Raw genomic sequence first — 19,202 nt, forward strand, 5'->3', positions numbered from 1 at the left:
CTTTTTATAGTGCTGGGGTGTGACCCCGGTGTTCATCTTGCTGTCCGGAGAGAAACTGAACCCATCTCAGAGGATAAGTCCCAAATGGCACCCTACTCCCTATATAGCGCACCACTTTTGATCAGATCCCCATGGGCCCTGGACACAAGTAGTGCACTATATGAAGGGAATAGGGTGCCCTTTTGGGACGCAAACATGGTAACACACACACAGCCGGCCCACTTCTCCCTCCCCCATCTCCTCACCCACCCCGCTTAATAAAACCCAACATCAAAAAACAGGGAGAGAAAAATTCTATATTAAGAGAGAAATGAATCAAAGAGAAAGAAGTCTGTCCATCCTCTCGTTCGCCCGGCCCTCCCTCTCGCACGTTAGAAGGTGTTCACATCTTCTTTCTCCATTAAACCCTCTTTTTATTCTTTATGTTCAGGTAATAGTTCTCAGTCCTCCCCTCCTCCCTCCGGTTTCATTTCAGAATACAAGAGGAGTTCACATATCTGTTTATCCATAGGTATCCGCTTTCACCATTGCCCACGGCAACAACCAATCATCAACGATAAACGGGCAGTTAGACACAAAAAAACGCATCTGAAATTGCAAAAAGTGGAAGTTGTACTCCCGGTCCCCACCGCTGAGGGGGGGGGGGGGGGCTTCTCCTTATTACTGTACCTCACCTCAGTCTCCTTCAAGTCTCTGGAGCTCACATCCTGGTCTGGGGTCTCTAATCAGAGGGAGGGAGGGCTACTCCTTATTACTGTACCTCACCTCAGTCTCCTTCAAGTCTCTGGAGCTCACATCCTGGTCTGGGGTCTCTAATCAGAGGGAGGGAGGGAGGGCATCTCCTTATTACTGTACCTCACCTCAGTCTCCTTCAAGTCTCTGGAGCTCACATCCTGGTCTGGGGTCTCTAATCAGAGGGAGGGAGGGAGGGCTACTCCTTATTACTGTACCTCACCTCAGTCTCCTTCAAGTCTCTGGAGCTCACATCCTGGTCTGGGGTCTCTAATCAGAGGGAGGGAGGGAGGGCATCTCCTTATTACTGTACCTCACCTCAGTCTCCTTCAAGTCTCTGGAGCTCACATCCTGGTCTGGGGTCTCTAATCAGAGGGAGGGAGGGCATCTCCTTATTACTGTACCTCACCTCAGTCTCCTTCAAGTCTCTGGAGCTCACATCCTGGTCTGGGGTCTCTAATCAGAGGGAGGGAGGGAGGGCTACTCCTTATTACTGTACCTCACCTCAGTCTCCTTCAAGTCTCTGGAGCTCACATCCTGGTCTGGGGTCTCTAATCAGAGGGAGGGAGGGAGGGCTACTCCTTATTACTGTACCTCACCTCAGTCTCCTTCAAGTCTCTGGAGCTCACATCCTGGTCTGGGGTCTCTAATCAGAGGGAGGGAGGGAGGGCTACTCCTTATTACTGTACCTCACCTCAGTCTCCTTCAAGTCTCTGGAGCTCACATCCTGGTCTGGGGTCTCTAATCAGAGGGAGGGAGGGTGTTGTGTGTGAAATCCCAGCCATGGTGGGATAAGGTAGAGTTCATATCTCTTTCTCTCCCTCTCCTCCTTTCTCAATCTCTCTCTCAGAAAAGGTTCTCTTCAAAGATGACCATCAAGTTGCTCTGGAAGTTGATGTCAATGGTGTCCGCCATCTGTAGAGAGAGGGGGATGAGAGACAGAGCGAGAGAGAGAGAGGAATTAGATGCAGTGTTAATCTTTCCCATCTCTTCTCAGCTAAACTACCTGTCCTCTGTATTATTGTAATATAACTGAATATACATAATATAACAAGAATATACATATATTAATACGTATCTTTATGATGATTCTCTCCTCATCTCTCCTGCTATACCAGTATAACATGTTAGTATTATAGTAGTATAACTGCTATAAAGTATTACCACCTCTCTTCTGCTAAACTAGTATTTTATGTTAGTATTATAGTAGTATTACTGCTATAAAGTATTGCCACCTCTCTCCTGCTATACCAGTATAACATGTTAGTATTATAGTAGTATTACCGCCTCTCTCCTACTATACTAGTATAACATGTTAGTATTATAGTAGTATAACTGCTATAAAGTATTACCACCTCTCTCCTGCTATACTAGTATAACATGTTAGTATTATAGTAGTATAACTGCTATAAAGTATTACCGCCTCTCTCCTGCTATACTAGTATAACATGTTAGTATTATAGTAGTATCACTGCTATAAAGTATTACCGCCTCTCTCCTACTATACTAGTATAACATGTTAGTATTATAGTAGTATTACTGCTATAAAGTATTACCGCCTCTCTCCTGCTATACTAGTATAACATGTTAGTATTATAGTAGTATTACTGCTATAAAGTATTACCGCCTCTCTCCTGCTATACCAGTATATCATGTTAGTATTATAGTAGTATTACTGCTATAAAGTATTACCAACTCTCTCCTGCTAAACTAGTATTTTATGTTAGTATTATAGTAGTATTACTGCTATAAAGTATTACCGCCTCGCTCCTGCTATACTAGTATAACATGTTAGTATTATAGTAGTATTACCGCCTCTCTCCTACTATACTAGTATAACATGTTAGTATTATAGTAGTATAACTGCTATAAAGTATTACCACCTCTCTCCTGCTATACTAGTATAACATGTTAGTATTATAGTAGTATAACTGCTATAAAGTATTACCGCCTCTCTCCTGCTATACTAGTATAACATGTTAGTATTATAGTAGTATCACTGCTATAAAGTATTACCGCCTCTCTCCTACTATACTAGTATAACATGTTAGTATTATAGTAGTATTACTGCTATAAAGTATTACCGCCTCTCTCCTGCTATACTAGTATAACATGTTAGTATTATAGTAGTATTACTGCTATAAAGTATTACCGCCTCTCTCCTGCTATACCAGTATATCATGTTAGTATTATAGTAGTATTACTGCTATAAAGTATTACCAACTCTCTCCTGCTAAACTAGTATTTTATGTTAGTATTATAGTAGTATTACTGCTATAAAGTATTACCGCCTCGCTCCTGCTATACTAGTATAACATGTTAGTATTATAGTAGTATTACCGCCTCTCTCCTACTATACTAGTATAACATGTTAGTATTATAGTAGTATTACTGCTATAAAGTATTACCACCTCTCTCCTGCTATACTAGTATAACATGTTAGTATTATAGTAGTATTACTGCTATAAAGTATTACCACCTCTCTCCTGCTATACTAGTATAACATGTTAGTATTATAGTAGTATTACTGCTATAAAGTATTACCACCTCTCTCCTGCTATACTAGTATAACATGTTAGTATTATAGTAGTATTACTGCTATAAAGTATTACCGCCTCTCTCCTGCTATACTAGTATAACATGTTAGTATTATAGTAGTATTACTGCTATAAAGTATTACCACCTCTCTCCTGCTATACTAGTATAACATGTTAGTATTATAGTAGTATTACTGCTATAAAGTATTACCACCTCTCTCCTGCTATACTAGTATAACATGTTAGTATTATAGTAGTATTACTGCTATAAAGTATTACCACCTCTCTCCTCCTCCTTTCCTGCTCGCGGCGTCTCGCCAGCTCCCTCTGCTGGTCCATGGCGTTCTGCTGCGGCCGAGGGTGTGGCCTGTTGAGTGGGAGGGGCCTGTGGGGAGTCGGCGGGAGGGGTTGAGGCGAAAGTTGCTCCTGGCGACGGCGAGTGTCCTCCTGGACACGCCCCCTCCCCTGCTGCTCCACAGAGTCCTCGTCGTCACGGCTACTGGAGAAGAGAAAGTGGAGTGTCAGAGGGGGATGAGCTTAGATGGGGTGCTAGAATGAGCTTCTCCCTTTATCCATCCTTCCCTTTTTTCTCACCATAGTTTCTACCTCGGCTGAGAGGTCTTCTCCCTCTCCTCCTCCTCCTCCCTTTCCCTCCCTCCATCCATCCTTCCCTCTTACCGTAGTTTCTCCTGCTCTCTCCTGGCCTGTGCTTTTAGCTGTTTCTCTCTCTCCTTCTCTCGGGCGACGCGACGGACCTGTTCGAAGCTGTCGCTAGAGGAGCGGACAGCGGAGGCGGGGGTGGACTGAGAACGCTGGGCCAAGAACCCATGTTCTTTAACTTCACATCCTGGGAGGGGAGGGAGAAAGTGTAGTGGGAGGGGGAAGAGTGCCACACAGACATTTCGTTAACACCCACTTTTTAAAGACATTTCACCTCATTTCAACACTGCCTTACAGGAGAAGTTATTTTTTTTTTACAACTAAATCTATTTTATTTATGTAAGTTGAATTTCATAGTAAGGGTCCAAGACACTTTTTTTTTGTGATTTCACATGCTTTTGAGAAACTTACCCCAACCAGCAAATCATGTTTTTGGGAAACCCGAGCAAATCACATCCTCATTTTGTAGTTGTGTTTCGTTTAAAGCCTATTTATTTTTGTTACAAGCCGTGTTTCGTTAAAGCCTGTGTAAAGTTAATTTGTTTCAATGTACCGGTAGGCACCTGCGGCTTATAGACATGTGTGACTTATTTATGTTCAAAATAATACTTTTTTTTTTAAAATTCAGTGGGTGCGGCTTATATTGAGGTGCGCTTAATAGTCCGGGAAATTACGCCAGTTGTTCTGTATAGACGCATAAACACTCCCGTCTACAGACTTCCTTTGGACGACCGATATCTAAATGAGGCTTTGGCTAGTTGTTCTGGACGACCGATATCTAATGAGGCTTTGGCTAGTTGTCCTGGACGACCGATATCTAATGAGGCTTTGGCTAGTTGTTCTGGACGACCGATATCTAATGAGGCTTTGGCTAGTTGTTCTGGACGACCGATATCTAATGAGGCTTTGGCTAGTTGTTCTGGACGACCGATATCTAATGAGGCTTTGGCTAGTTGTTCTGGACGACCGATATCTAATGAGGCTTTGGCTAGTTGTCCTGGACGACCGATATCTAATGAGGCTTTGGCTAGTTGTTCTGGACGACCGATATCTAATGAGGCTTTGGCTAGTTGTCCTGGACGACCGATATCTAATGAGGCTTTGGCTAGTTGTCCTGGACGACCGATATCTAATGAGGCTTTGGCTAGTTGTCCTGGACGACCGATATCTAATGAGGCTTTGGCTAGTTGTCCTGGACGACCGATATCTAATGAGGCTTTGGCTAGTTGTCCTGGACGACCGATATCTAATGAGGCTTTGGCTAGTTGTCCTGGACGACCGATATCTAATGAGGCTTTGGCTAGTTGTCCTGGACGACCGATATCTAATGAGGCTTTGGCTAGTTGTCCTGGACGACCGATATCTAATGAGGCTTTGGCTAGTTGTCCTGGACGACCGATATCTAATGAGGCTTTGGCTAGTTGTCCTGGACGACCGATATCTAATGAGGCTTTGGCTAGTTGTCCTGGACGACCGATATCTAATGAGGCTTTGGCTAGTTGTCCTGGACGACCGATATCTAATGAGGCTTTGGCTAGTTGTCCTGGACGACCGATATCTAATGAGGCTTTGGCTAGTTGTTCTGGACGACCGATATCTAATGAGGCTTTGGCTAGTTGTTCTGGACGACCGATATCTAATGAGGCTTTGGCTAGTTGTTCTGGACGACCGATATCTAATGAGGCTTTGGCTAGTTGTCCTGGACGACCGATATCTAATGAGGCTTTGGCTAGTTGTCCTGGACGACCGATATCTAATGAGGCTTTGGCTAGTTGTCCTGGACGACCGATATCTAATGAGGCTTTGGCTAGTTGTCCTGGACGACCGATATCTAATGAGGCTTTGGCTAGTTGTCCTGGACGACCGATATCTAATGAGGCTTTGGCTAGTTGTCCTGGACGACCGATATCTAATGAGGCTTTGGCTAGTTGTCCTGGACGACCGATATCTAATGAGGCTTTGGCTAGTTGTCCTGGACGACCGATATCTAATGAGGCTTTGGCTAGTTGTCCTGGACGACCGATATCTAATGAGGCTTTGGCTAGTTGTCCTGGACGACCGATATCTAATGAGGCTTTGGCTAGTTGTCCTGGACGACCGATATCTAATGAGGCTTTGGCTAGTTGTCCTGGACGACCGATATCTAATGAGGCTTTGGCTAGTTGTCCTGGACGACCGATATCTAATGAGGCTTTGGCTAGTTGTCCTGGACGACCGATATCTAATGAGGCTTTGGCTAGTTGTCCTGGACGACCGATATCTAATGAGGCTTTGGCTAGTTGTCCTGGACGACCGATATCTAATGAGGCTTTGGCTAGTTGTCCTGGACGACCGATATCTAATGAGGCTTTGGCTAGTTGTCCTGGACGACCGATATCTAATGAGGCTTTGGCTAGTTGTCCTGGACGACCGATATCTAATGAGGCTTTGGCTAGTTGTTCTGGACGACCGATATCTAATGAGGCTTTGGCTAGTTGTTCTGGACGACCGATATCTAATGAGGCTTTGGCTAGTTGTCCTGGACGACCGATATCTAATGAGGCTTTGGCTAGTTGTCCTGGACGACCGATATCTAATGAGGCTTTGGCTAGTTGTCCTGGACGACCGATATCTAATGAGGCTTTGGCTAGTTGTCCTGGACGACCGATATCTAATGAGGCTTTGGCTAGTTGTCCTGGACGACCGATATCTAATGAGGCTTTGGCTAGTTGTCCTGGACGACCGATATCTAATGAGGCTTTGGCTAGTTGTCCTGGACGACCGATATCTAATGAGGCTTTGGCTAGTTGTCCTGGACGACCGATATCTAATGAGGCTTTGGCTAGTTGTCCTGGACGACCGATATCTAATGAGGCTTTGGCTAGTTGTCCTGGACGACCGATATCTAATGAGGCTTTGGCTAGTTGTCCTGGACGACCGATATCTAATGAGGCTTTGGCTAGTTGTCCTGGACGACCGATATCTAATGAGGCTTTGGCTAGTTGTCCTGGACGACCGATATCTAATGAGGCTTTGGCTAGTTGTCCTGGACGACCGATATCTAATGAGGCTTTGGCTAGTTGTCCTGGACGACCGATATCTAATGAGGCTTTGGCTAGTTGTCCTGGACGACCGATATCTAATGAGGCTTTGGCTAGTTGTCCTGGACGACCGATATCTAATGAGGCTTTGGCTAGTTGTCCTGGACGACCGATATCTAATGAGGCTTTGGCTAGTTGTCCTGGACGACCGATATCTAATGAGGCTTTGGCTAGTTGTCCTGGACGACCGATATCTAATGAGGCTTTGGCTAGTTGTCCTGGACGACCGATATCTAATGAGGCTTTGGCTAGTTGTCCTGGACGACCGATATCTAATGAGGCTTTGGCTAGTTGTCCTGGACGACCGATATCTAATGAGGCTTTGGCTAGTTGTCCTGGACGACCGATATCTAATGAGGCTTTGGCTAGTTGTCCTGGACGACCGATATCTAATGAGGCTTTGGCTAGTTGTCCTGGACGACCGATATCTAATGAGGCTTTGGCTAGTTGTCCTGGACGACCGATATCTAATGAGGCTTTGGCTAGTTGTCCTGGACGACCGATATCTAATGAGGCTTTGGCTAGTTGTCCTGGACGACCGATATCTAATGAGGCTTTGGCTAGTTGTTCTGGACGACCGATATCTAATGAGGCTTTGGCTAGTTGTTCTGGACGACCGATATCTAATGAGGCTTTGGCTAGTTGTTCTGGACGACCGATATCTAATGAGGCTTTGGCTAGTTGTTCTGGACGACCGATATCTAATGAGGCTTTGGCTAGTTGTTCTGGACGACCGATATCTAATGAGGCTTTGGCTAGTTGTTCTGGACGACCGATATCTAATGAGGCTTTGGCTAGTTGTCCTGGACGACCGATATCTAATGAGGCTTTGGCTAGTTGTTCTGGACGACCGATATCTAATGAGGCTTTGGCTAGTTGTCCTGGACGACCGATATCTAATGAGGCTTTGGCTAGTTGTTCTGGACGACCGATATCTAATGAGGCTTTGGCCCCTGAAAAAGGGGAGAAATAATCACGAGAGTGATACGGTATTGTTTCCTCACTGAGAACTTTTACTGCAAATCATTTTACCAAAGTAACACATTTTACAAAACAACAGATCTACAGGAAAGAGCTAGTGTTGTAGGGTACAAGGCTTATTCAAGTCACAACAGTATACGCTGTAATTCACTGAAACATACACTCATTTCAATATAACTGTCAAGCACAAAGCTTTAACTCAGTAAACCATAACTCAATTTATCAACAGTCAATAAAGTGTTTGAAAAACCATTATACAAAAAACACCGCAAAATATCTTATTAATAACAACGCACATGTTCATTGACGATCGAAATAAAATGGCAGCTACTCTCAGTACGAAGCCTTCGCTGCAACCGAACAGGGCTCATATTACTCTCTGCAAACTGAACTCTAACTTCCTCAAGATGTTACTAAGACACAGCTTAAACACTCTTGACATGTTAGCGAGTTATTACATTTAAATGACTCTGTTTTATCATCAATAACGTACTTGGAAAAGGGGAGAAATAATCCCGAGTGTGATACGGTATTGTTTCCTCACTGAGAACTTTTACTGTAATGAGGAAAAGACCGCGATTTCCCCGCGAACTTGGCTGGAGACCAGAGCAATCGATCTCAGGCTCATAGATTAAAGAGCATTTAGTAGATCACAGATTAACACTTTTCCACTTCAATTTGGCACCACAAAATAAAGTAATCAATATAACGGTTTACACATTCCTTTTACAATTCTTACCTTTTGTACGCTTGATGGATTTTTAACTTTTTAACACAATTATATGAATGTTATCCATCTCTATCAACTAATACAGAATGCATGATATTTTTAACCTTAGATGTTTTAAGATCCTCACATACTATGAACTTACTAATAATTTTTAATGTATAACAGGCTATGAGTATTTCCTGTAACCTGTCACATATACAGGGGGTACCAGGTAGTAATGAGGCTATATACAGGGGGTACCAGGTAGTAATGAGGCTATATACAGGGGGTACCAGGTAGTAATGAGGCTATATACAGGGGGTACCAGGTAGTAATGAGGCTATATACAGGGGGTACCAGGTAGTAATGAGGCTAAATACAGGGGGTACCAGGTAGTAATGAGGCTATATACAGGGGGTACCAGGTAGTAATGAGGCTATATACAGGGGGTACCGGGTAGTAATGAGGCTATATACAGGGGGTACCAGGTAGTAATGAGGCTAAATACAGGGGGTACCGGGTAGTAATGAGGCTATATACAGGGGGTACCAGGTAGTAATGAGGCTATATACAGGGGGTACCAGGTAGTAATGAGGCTATATACAGGGGGTACCAGGTAGTAATGAGGCTATATACAGGGGGTACCAGGTAGTAATGAGGCTATATACAGGGGGTACCAGGTAGTAATGAGGCTATATACAGGGGGTACCAGGTAGTAATGAGGCTATATACAGGGGGTACCAGGTAGTAATGAGGCTATATACAGGGGGTACCAGGTAGTAATGAGGCTATATACAGGGGGTACCAGGTAGTAATGAGGCTATATACAGGGGGTACCAGGTAGTAATGAGGCTATATACAGGGGGTACCGGGTAGTAATGAGGTTATATACAGGGGGTACCAGGTAGTAATGAGGCTATATACAGGGGGTACCGGGTAGTAATGAGGCTATATACAGGGGGTACCAGGTAGTAATGAGGTTATATACAGGGGGTACCAGGTAGTAATGAGGCTATATACAGGGGGTACCGGGTAGTAATGAGGTTATATACAGGGGGTACCAGGTAGTAATGAGGCTATATACAGGGGGTACCAGGTAGTAATGAGGTTATATACAGGGGGTACCTCCTCTCCTCTCTGACTAATGACTGACTCCTGGAGGATCCTGGGAGCGTCCGCGGACAGGATGGCGTGCATTGCCACGGCGATGATCGTCCCCGCCCCATCTCCCTCAGCATCTCCGCTGCCGCCACGAAACCCACCGCATCATCGATGATGTCATCCTGACACACACACACACACACACACACACACACACACACACACACACACACACACACACACACACACAGAGACTGATAGATTATGGTAAAGGTCCTGAGGACAGGGTACTAACCTACCCAACCCTCTAACGGGGTACTAACCTACCCAACCCTCTAACGGGGTACTAACCTACCCAACCCTCTAACGGGGTACTAACCTACCCAACCCTCTAACAGGGTACTAACCTACCCAACCCTCTAACAGGGTACTAACCTACCCAACCCTCTAACGGGGTACTAACCTACCCAACCCTCTAACAGGGTACTAACCTACCCAACCCTCTAACAGGGTACTAACCTACCCAACCCTCTAACAGGGTACTAACCTACCCAACCCTCTAACGGGGTACTAACCTACCCAACCCTCTAACAGGGTACTAACCTACCCAACCCTCTAACAGGGTACTAACCTACCCAACCCTCTAACGGGGTACTAACCTACCCAACCCTCTAACGGGGTACTAACCTACCCAACCCTCTAACGGGGTACTAACCTACCCAACCCTCTAACGGGGTACTAACCTACCCAACCCTCTAACAGGGTACTAACCTACCCAACCCTCTAACGGGGTACTAACCCACCCAACCCTCTAACGGGGTACTAACCCACCCAACCCTCTAACAGGGTACTAACCTACCCAACCCTCTAACAGGGTACTAACCTACCCAACCCTCTAACGGGGTACTAACCTACCCAACCCTCTAACGGGGTACTAACCTACCCAACCCTCTAACAGGGTACTAACCTACCCAACCCTCTAACGGGGTACTAACCTACCCAACCCTCTAACGGGGTACTAACCTACCCAACCCTCTAACAGGGTACTAACCTACCCAACCCTCTAACAGGGTACTAACCTACCCAACCCTCTAACGGGGTACTAACCTACCCAACCCTCTAACAGGGTACTAACCTACCCAACCCTCTAACAGGGTACTAACCTACCCAACCCTCTAACTAACAGGGTACTAACCTACCCAACCCTCTAACTAACAGGGTACTAACCCACCAACCCTCTAACAGGGTACTAATCTACCCAACCCTCTAACGGGGTACTAACCTACCCAACCCTCTAACAGGGTACTAACCTACCCAACCCTCTAACAGGGTACTAACCTACCCAACCCTCTAACGGGGTACTAACCTACCCAACCCTCTAACAGGGTACTAACCTACCCAACCCTCTAACAGGGTACTAACCTACCCAACCCTCAAACGGGGTACTAACCTACCCAACCCTCTAACAGGGTACTAACCTACCCAACCCTCTAACAGGGTACTAACCTACCCAACCCTCTAACTAACAGGGTACTAACCTACCCAACCCTCTAACAGGGTACTAACCCACCAACCCTCTAACAGGGTACTAACCTACCCAACCCTCTAACGGGGTACTAACCTACCCAACCCTCTAACAGGGTACTAACCTACCCAACCCTCTAACAGGGTACTAACCTACCCAACCCTCTAACGGGGTACTAACCTACCCAACCCTCTAACAGGGTACTAACCCACCAACCCTCTAACAGGGTACTAACCTACCCAACCCTCTAACGGGGTACTAACCTACCCAACCCCCTAACAGGGTACTAACCTACCCAACCCTCTAACGGGGTACTAACCTACCCAACCCTCTAACGGGGTACTAACCTACCCAACCCTCTAACAGGGTACTAACCTACCCAACCCCCTAACAGGGTACTAACCTACCCAACCCCCTAACAGGGTACTAACCTACCCAACCCTCTAACAGGGTACTAACCTACCCAAACCTCTAACGGGGTACTAACCTACCCAACCCTCTAACGGGGTACTAACCTACCCAACCCTCTAACGGGGTACTAACCTACCCAACCCTCTAACGGGGTACTAACCTACCCAACCCTCTAACGGGGTACTAACCTACCCAACCCCCTAACAGGGTACTAACCTACCCAACCATCTAACAGGGTACTAACCTACCCAACCCTCTAACAGGGTACTAACCTACCCAACCCCCTAACAGGGTACTAACCTACCCAACCCCCTAACAGGGTACTAACCTACCCAACCCTCTAACAGGGTACTAACCTACCCAACCCTCTAACGGGGTACTAACCCACCCAACCCTCTAACGGGGTACTAACCCACCCAACCCTCTAACGGGGTACTAACCCACCCAACCCTCTAACGGGGTACTAACCTACCCAACCCTCTAACGGGGTACTAACCTACCCAACCCTCTAACGGGGTACTAACCTACCCAACCCTCTAACGGGGTACTAACCTACCCAACCCTCTAACGGGGTACTAACCTACCCAACCCTCTAACGGGGTACTAACCTACCCAACCCTCTAACGGGGTACTAACCTACCCAACCCTCTAACGGGGTACTAACCTACCCAACCCTCTAACGGGGTACTAACCTACCCAACCCTCTAACGGGGTACTAACCCACCCAACCCTCTAACGGGGTACTAACCTACCCAACCCTCTAACGGGGTACTAACCTACCCAACCCTCTAACGGGGTACTAACCTACCCAACCCTCTAACAGGGTACTAACCCACCCAACCCTCTAACAGGGTACTAACCTACCCAACCCTCTAACAGGGTACTAACCTACCCAACCCTCTAACGGGGTACTAACCTACCCAACCCTCTAACTAACAGGGTACTAACCTACCCAACCCCCTAACAGGGTACTAACCTACCCAACCCTCTAACAGGGTACTAACCTACCCAACCCTCTAACAGGGTACTAACCTACCCAACCCTCTAACAGGGTACTAACCTACCCAACCCTCTAACAGGGTACTAACCTACCCAACCCTCTAACAGGGTACTAACCTACCCAACCCTCTAACAGGGTACTAACCTACCCAACCCTCTAACGGGGTACTAACCTACCCAACCCTCTAACAGGGTACTAACCTACCCAACCCTGCCTTTAGGGAACTGTGGTTGTGGGTAGTGTAGTCCTACCTCCTCCTGTATGTACTGCAGTAGGAGGGGGTTGTGGGTAGTGTAGTCCTACCTCCTCCTGTACATACTGCAGTAGGAGGGGGTTGTGGGTAGTGTAATCCTACCTCCTCCTGGATGTACTGCAGTAGGAGGGGGTTGTGGGTAGTGTAGTCCTACCTCCTCCTGTATGTACTGCAGTAGGAGGGGTTGTGGGTAGTGTAGTCCTACCTCCTCCTGTAGATACTGCAGTAGGAGGGGGTTGTGGGTAGTGTAGTCCTACCTCCTGTATGTACTGCAGTAGGAGGGGGTTGTGGGTAGTGTAGTCCTACCTCCTCCTGTACGTACTGCAGTAGGAGGGGGTTGTGGGTAGTGTAGTCCTACCTCCTCCTGTTTGTACTGCAGTAGGAGGGGGTTATGGGTAGTGTAATCCTACCTCCTCCTGGATGTACTGCAGTAGGAGGGGGTTATGCAAATTAACTGAATCCCCCCCAAAAAAACATTTCCACTGCATTTCAGCCCTGCCACAAAAGGACCAGCATGTCAGTGATTCTCTCGTTAACAGGTGTGAGTGTTGACGAGGACAAGGCTGGAGATCACTCTGTCATGCTGATTGAGTTCGAATAACAGACTGGAAGCTTCGGGTGTACACCGTTAGGTTATACTGGATACACCTGGTGTACACCGTTAGTTTATACTGGATACACCTGGTGTACACCGTTAGTTTATACTGGATACACCGGGTGTACAACTTTAGTTTATACTGGATACACCGGGTGTACACCGTTAGTTTATACTGGCTACACCGGGTGTACAACGTTAGTTATACTGGAAACACAGGGTGGACACCATTTAGTTTATACTGGATACACCGGGTGTACAACTTTAGTTTATACTGAATACACCGGGGGTACACCGTTAGTTTATACTGGATACACCGGGTGGGTTAGTTCTTCTTGAGAGAACTAACCCAAAATTAGTCGAACTAACCCAAAATTAGTTGAAAGGCTAAGGGATTCTCTTCCTGAGAAGAAGCTGACATCCTTCAAACAGAGCAAAAAAAGTGGTCCCAAACAATATGTCAAAATGAATAAAAAAATGATACAGCTGTCTTTAATAAGATCAAACTGAACTAACTGCTATCTTGAAATGTTGAAAAAGTGTTTTTAAATAGGCATCCTGTCTTTTGAAAATTAGTTGAAAGGCTAAGTGATTCTCCTCCTGAGAAGAAGCTGACAGCCTTCAAACATAGTGCAAAAAAAGTGTCACTGAGAAATAGGATAATTATGAAACATGAAAACTATATTGTCTGACTCAGCTACTATGCATGTTGGTTGGACAACACGAACACTTCGCTCGCTACATGTGAAAATTAAAAAGGATGGTTAGGATACTTAGCATGTTAGCTAACCCTTCCCTAACCACTAGCCCAGGGGTTCTCAAACTTTTTTGTGATAGCAAATTCATCAGTGACCCCCTCATAATCAGAACACAACTCGAGTGAGATAAAAAAATATCATACAAGGAGTTTTACCATGATTTCGTGTGCAAGGCCGGACAAACCAAGTCTCGGGCCCTGGGAATGAACATTTTAAAGGTCTGCCTCTTGGAGGGAAAAAAACTTGCTAATTTCCTGCATTCTACACATTTTGTCATGGGGCAGAGAAATGTTTCTTGTTGCAACTATAATGCTAATATCCTGCAGTTCTACACATGTTGTCATGGGGCAGAGAAATGTTTCTTGTTGCAACTATAACGCTAATATCCTGCAGTTCTACACATGTCATGGGGCAGAGAAATGTTTCTTGTTGCAACTATAACGCTAATATCCTGCAGTTCTACACATGTTGTCATGAGGCAGAGAGAAAACGACTGTGTAACGAAGACACTGTAAGTTGAGAAGCAGGTGAAACGTTTAATAAAACAACAAACGAGACAACATAACAGTAGCGTCTTTGCATGTACACAGGATCAATACTGACTGGGGAAGGAACCTAAGGGAGGGCCAGATATAGGGGTGGTAATAAGTAAGGTAATGGAGTCCAGGTTTGCCTCATGACAACGTGCAGGTGCTCGTAATGATGGATCCCAGGACCGGCGGTTAGTATACCGGCGACGTCAAACACCGGAGGGGAGGAGCGAGAGCAGACGTGACAGACTGCCACCTCTCATTGAAGCCATGGAAGTTCACGGCCGACCGCACCACTGCAGGCATTGTTAGCAGAAAACAGGATCCCCCATAATAGTGAAATAAATAAATAGAAAGTCAATCATGGTACCAATAAATGCTTCTAATACACCAGATGTATGTCCTTGAACCGATTATGTTTAAATCTCATTTAAAAAGCATTTTTGAAACGGTCTGTTTGAGATACAAGTTTGAGGTGGCTTTTTTAAAGTATTTTTTCTCCAATTAATGCTTCGGCCACAAATACGAGTATAGTCAAAATTATTTGGGTATGAGTTAACAGAACATTAACTTTTAAAAGTTTGATTTTCACTGGACAATTACTTTAAATTACAGTGCATTTATGTAAAAAAAATATAGTATTGAAGTATTGAGATGGAAAATGTATAATAGGTGGAGTACTGTGGATACCAATAGGCTCATGTTGCCCAAGGTTTAATAACAAACATTGTAGATTAATAATATTACATTGTATTGTATTACACCCTCTAAACTTCCACGGATCCCTGGGGCAAAATGTGTTTTTTCAGTTGTTGGATCCCCCCGCACCCTTTTGCCCTCAGAACAACCTCAATGCGTTGGAGCATGGACTCTACAAGGTGTCGAAAGCATTCCACAGGGATGCTGGCCCATGTTGACTCAAATGCTTCCCACAGTTGTGTCAAGTTGGCTGGATGTCCTTTTGTCTTGCCCATTTACCTTCTGAATGGCACACATACACAGTACATGTCTCAATTGTCTCAAGGCTTAAAAAACCTTCTTTAACCTGTCTCCTCTCTTTCATCTACACGGATAGAAGTGGATTTAACAGGTGACATCAATAAGGGATCATATCTTTTTCCTGAATCCCCTGTTTTCAATACAGGTATAACGACACTGAGCTTTTTTTTCGAAAATGTTTTATGAGGTTGGAGAACACATTTGGGAGGGATCTTGAAACTTTGCCGCAAGTGGATCTTTTAGCAAGACAATAACCCCAAGCACACATCAAAATCCACAAAGAAATGGTTCATTGACCACAAAATCAACATTTTGAATGGCCGTCTCAGGATTTGATCCCCATTGAAAACCTGTGGTTTGAATTGAAGAGGGCAGTCCATAAACGCAGACGAAGGATATCAAGGATCTGGAAATATTCTGTATGGAGGAGTGGTCTAAGATCCATCCCAATGTGTTCTCCAATCATCATTAAAAAAGTGTTTAAGGCTGTGTTGTTATCCTCGCAAGGGGAGGATGCTAGAGTATTAAAAACAGGGGTGCCAATCATTTTGATAATTTTGTATTACTTGTTTAACAAAATCTCTTGCTCTGAGCACTTGCATTAGTATAAAATAATATAATTTTCCCTTTTTTTGCATTCAAATACTGTAGAATTAGTAGTATTTGTATTATATATTTTATATAGTATTTTTTGCTCATCTTTCTCAAGGGTGCCAATAATTTGGGACTTGACTGTATGTAATCAAATAGTCCATATTTCAGAGGTACCTTTTGTATGAGGTAAGATGTTCCTTCTAAATCTTGTTATTGCGTAACATTTTTATGCTTGTCTTTGAAACGAATAGTCCAAGAGTACCCAATGTTCAGAACCAGATTTTGGTTTCAGCTGACAACTACATACCTTTGCCTTTCAATCTCCTACACAATATCCCCTTGACTGGTGTGCATGAAGATATCAAGAGAGACAGACATCTAGCAAGAAAAAGTCAATTGGAGGGAACACTGACAGATCAGCGCAACAAGACCATGGATTTTTACACTGGCTGCAGTGAGCAGAAAGCAAGAAAACTCAATAAAAAAATGTGAATGTGGAAATGCCTAAAATAACATTGTGAATCCGACTGAGTGAAAACAATTCACAATTCTCCTACATTTACAGTCCTAGTTATCATTGCCCAAAACAAAGGGAATCATTTCAAACATCTCACACATTTTTGCTTATTGTGTCCATTGACTAGAATTCATATATATTTGGGTTAAAAGACCAATTCAGTGGAAAAACAAAATGGGGTAAAAATAGCCCAGCCCAGTTAATATTGACTGCAGCTGCAGCTCCTCAGGCAGCAGCACTCCCACTTCATCTTACGTTAGGGACACAGATCAAGGGTTCTCCAGGGACTGACAGTATTCTTCAAGCTAATTACATCCAGTTTATTTGGGGTGTCAGGTAGCCTAGTGCCTAGTGGTTAGCGCATTGGGCCAGTAACCGAAAGGTTGTTGGATCGAATCCCTGAGCTGACAAGGTAAAAAAATCTGTCATTCTGCCCTAAATAAGGCAGTTAACCCACTGTTCCCTGGTAGGCTGTCATTGTAAATAAGAATTTGTTCTTAACTGACTTGCCTAGTCAAAATAAAAGGTTAAATTGACAGCACCTTGTCTCTGCAAGCCAAGTAGGAAGGTTAGTTCACCTCACAAACCAGAGTCCATTTTTTTATTTTTATTAACATCGAGGATGAGTGCCATGGGAACTATCGGTATGGCCCAGCAGGACCAGCCTAAGTGACAGGCCTTACATGTTTAATATAATGCACACAAAATAATGGAGCCCTTAACCTTCACGGCACATTCAACGTTTTTTTTTTCTCTCCATGCAATCCTCGCACGCAGACGTATGTGTGTGTGCAACAGGCTGAATGAAGCTAATGAATCCAACATGGACAGAGAGGCTGCATTGTTTTGTTCATCATGAACCATGCCTATAGACCAATCACCATGACTAATTAGCTCAACTAAGAGCAGCAATTTACTCTACAGGCCATAATGGGAGGTGGAAGCTCAACTTGCAATATTTAATGCTCTTATATAATGACACATAACCAGTGGTGTAAAGTACTCAAGTAAAAATACTTTAAAGTACTACTTAAGTCATTTTCTGGGGGGTATCTGTACTTTACTATTTATATTTGACAACTTTTACTTTTACTTTGCTACCTTCCTAAAGAAAATAATGTACTTTTTACTCCATACATTTTCCCTGACACCCAGAAGTACTTGTTATGTTTCGAATGCTTAGCAAGACAGGAAAAAGGTCAAATTCACACACTTATCAAGAGAACATCCCTGGTCATCCCTTCTAACTCTGGCAGACTCACTAATCACAAATGCGTTGTTTTTAAATGATGTTCGAGTGTTGGAGTGTGCCCCTGGCTATCTGTAAAAAAAAAAAGGCAATAAAAAAATGGTGCTGTCTGGTTTGCTGGGAGTTAAAAAAATGAACCCCAAAAGGTTCTTTGAGGAACCATGATAAGGGGTTCTTCAAAGAACTTAGAGGAGTTCCCACAAAAGGTTCTTCAAATAACTTTTAGGGGTTCCCCCACAGTTCCAATTTGAAGAACCCCTAAAGGATACTCCAGGAACCTTTACTTTTTAGAGTGTATATTGATAAAAGTCACCTGGTCCGAGAGACATTTAAATAGTTATACACAGCCCAATTTGAGTTTGTGTGTGTTCTCTGGTGTGATATAAGGCTGTGTGAATGAGTAAAACTCTTCCCACATTCATCACAGCTACACGATTTCTCTCCTGTGTGTGTTCTCTGGTGTGATATCAGGTTGCATTGCTGAGTAAAACTCTTCCCACATTGACCACAGCTATAAGGTTTCTCTCCTGTGTGTGTTCTCTGGTGTGATTTCAGGCTCTGTGACCAAGTAAAACTCTTCCCACATTCATCACAGCTATAAGATTTCTCTCCTGTGTGTATTCTCTGGTGTGATATCAGGTTGCTTAGCTGAGTAAAACTCTTCCCACATTGATCACAGCTATAAGATTTCTCTCCTGTGTGGATTCTCTGATGAATTTTAATGCCTGCTGAGGAGGTGAATCTCTTCCCACAGTCAGAGCAGCAGAGAGTTCTCTTCCCTGTGGGTCTTTGCAGGTGTTTATTGAGGTGTTGTGATCTGGAGAGACTCTTCTCTGCCTCTTCAGCATCATGATGTTGTTGAGGCTCCCCAGAGGATCCACGATAGTCCTGTCTCTCTCCTGTGTGAACAACAAAGTCAGACAGATGATTAAAGGCCCACAACAGCGGAAATCCACTGTAAAAGGTGATGC

The 19,202-nt window shown here is 44.5% G+C and overlaps 1 protein-coding gene across 1 annotated transcript; it reads right to left on the reverse strand.

The window, feature by feature from the left end:
• Positions 1–1,387: 1,387 nt before the first annotated feature.
• LOC145867084 (uncharacterized) lies at positions 1,388–9,896 on the reverse strand. Its single transcript, XM_082971129.1, has 5 exons — positions 9,825–9,896; positions 8,484–8,613; positions 3,948–4,116; positions 3,552–3,768; positions 1,388–1,647 (listed from the first exon to the last, which is right to left on the reverse strand). The coding sequence occupies exons 1-5, from the start codon at positions 9,894–9,896 to the stop codon at positions 1,579–1,581; spliced, it is 657 nt and encodes a 218-aa protein (XP_082827255.1). The 3' UTR covers positions 1,388–1,578.
• Positions 9,897–19,202: the final 9,306 nt, after the last annotated feature.

This window comes from Salmo salar, unplaced genomic scaffold (assembly GCF_965601325.2).
Source record: "Salmo salar unplaced genomic scaffold, fSalSal1 ptg000206l, whole genome shotgun sequence".
Lineage (NCBI taxonomy): Eukaryota > Metazoa > Chordata > Actinopteri > Salmoniformes > Salmonidae > Salmo > Salmo salar.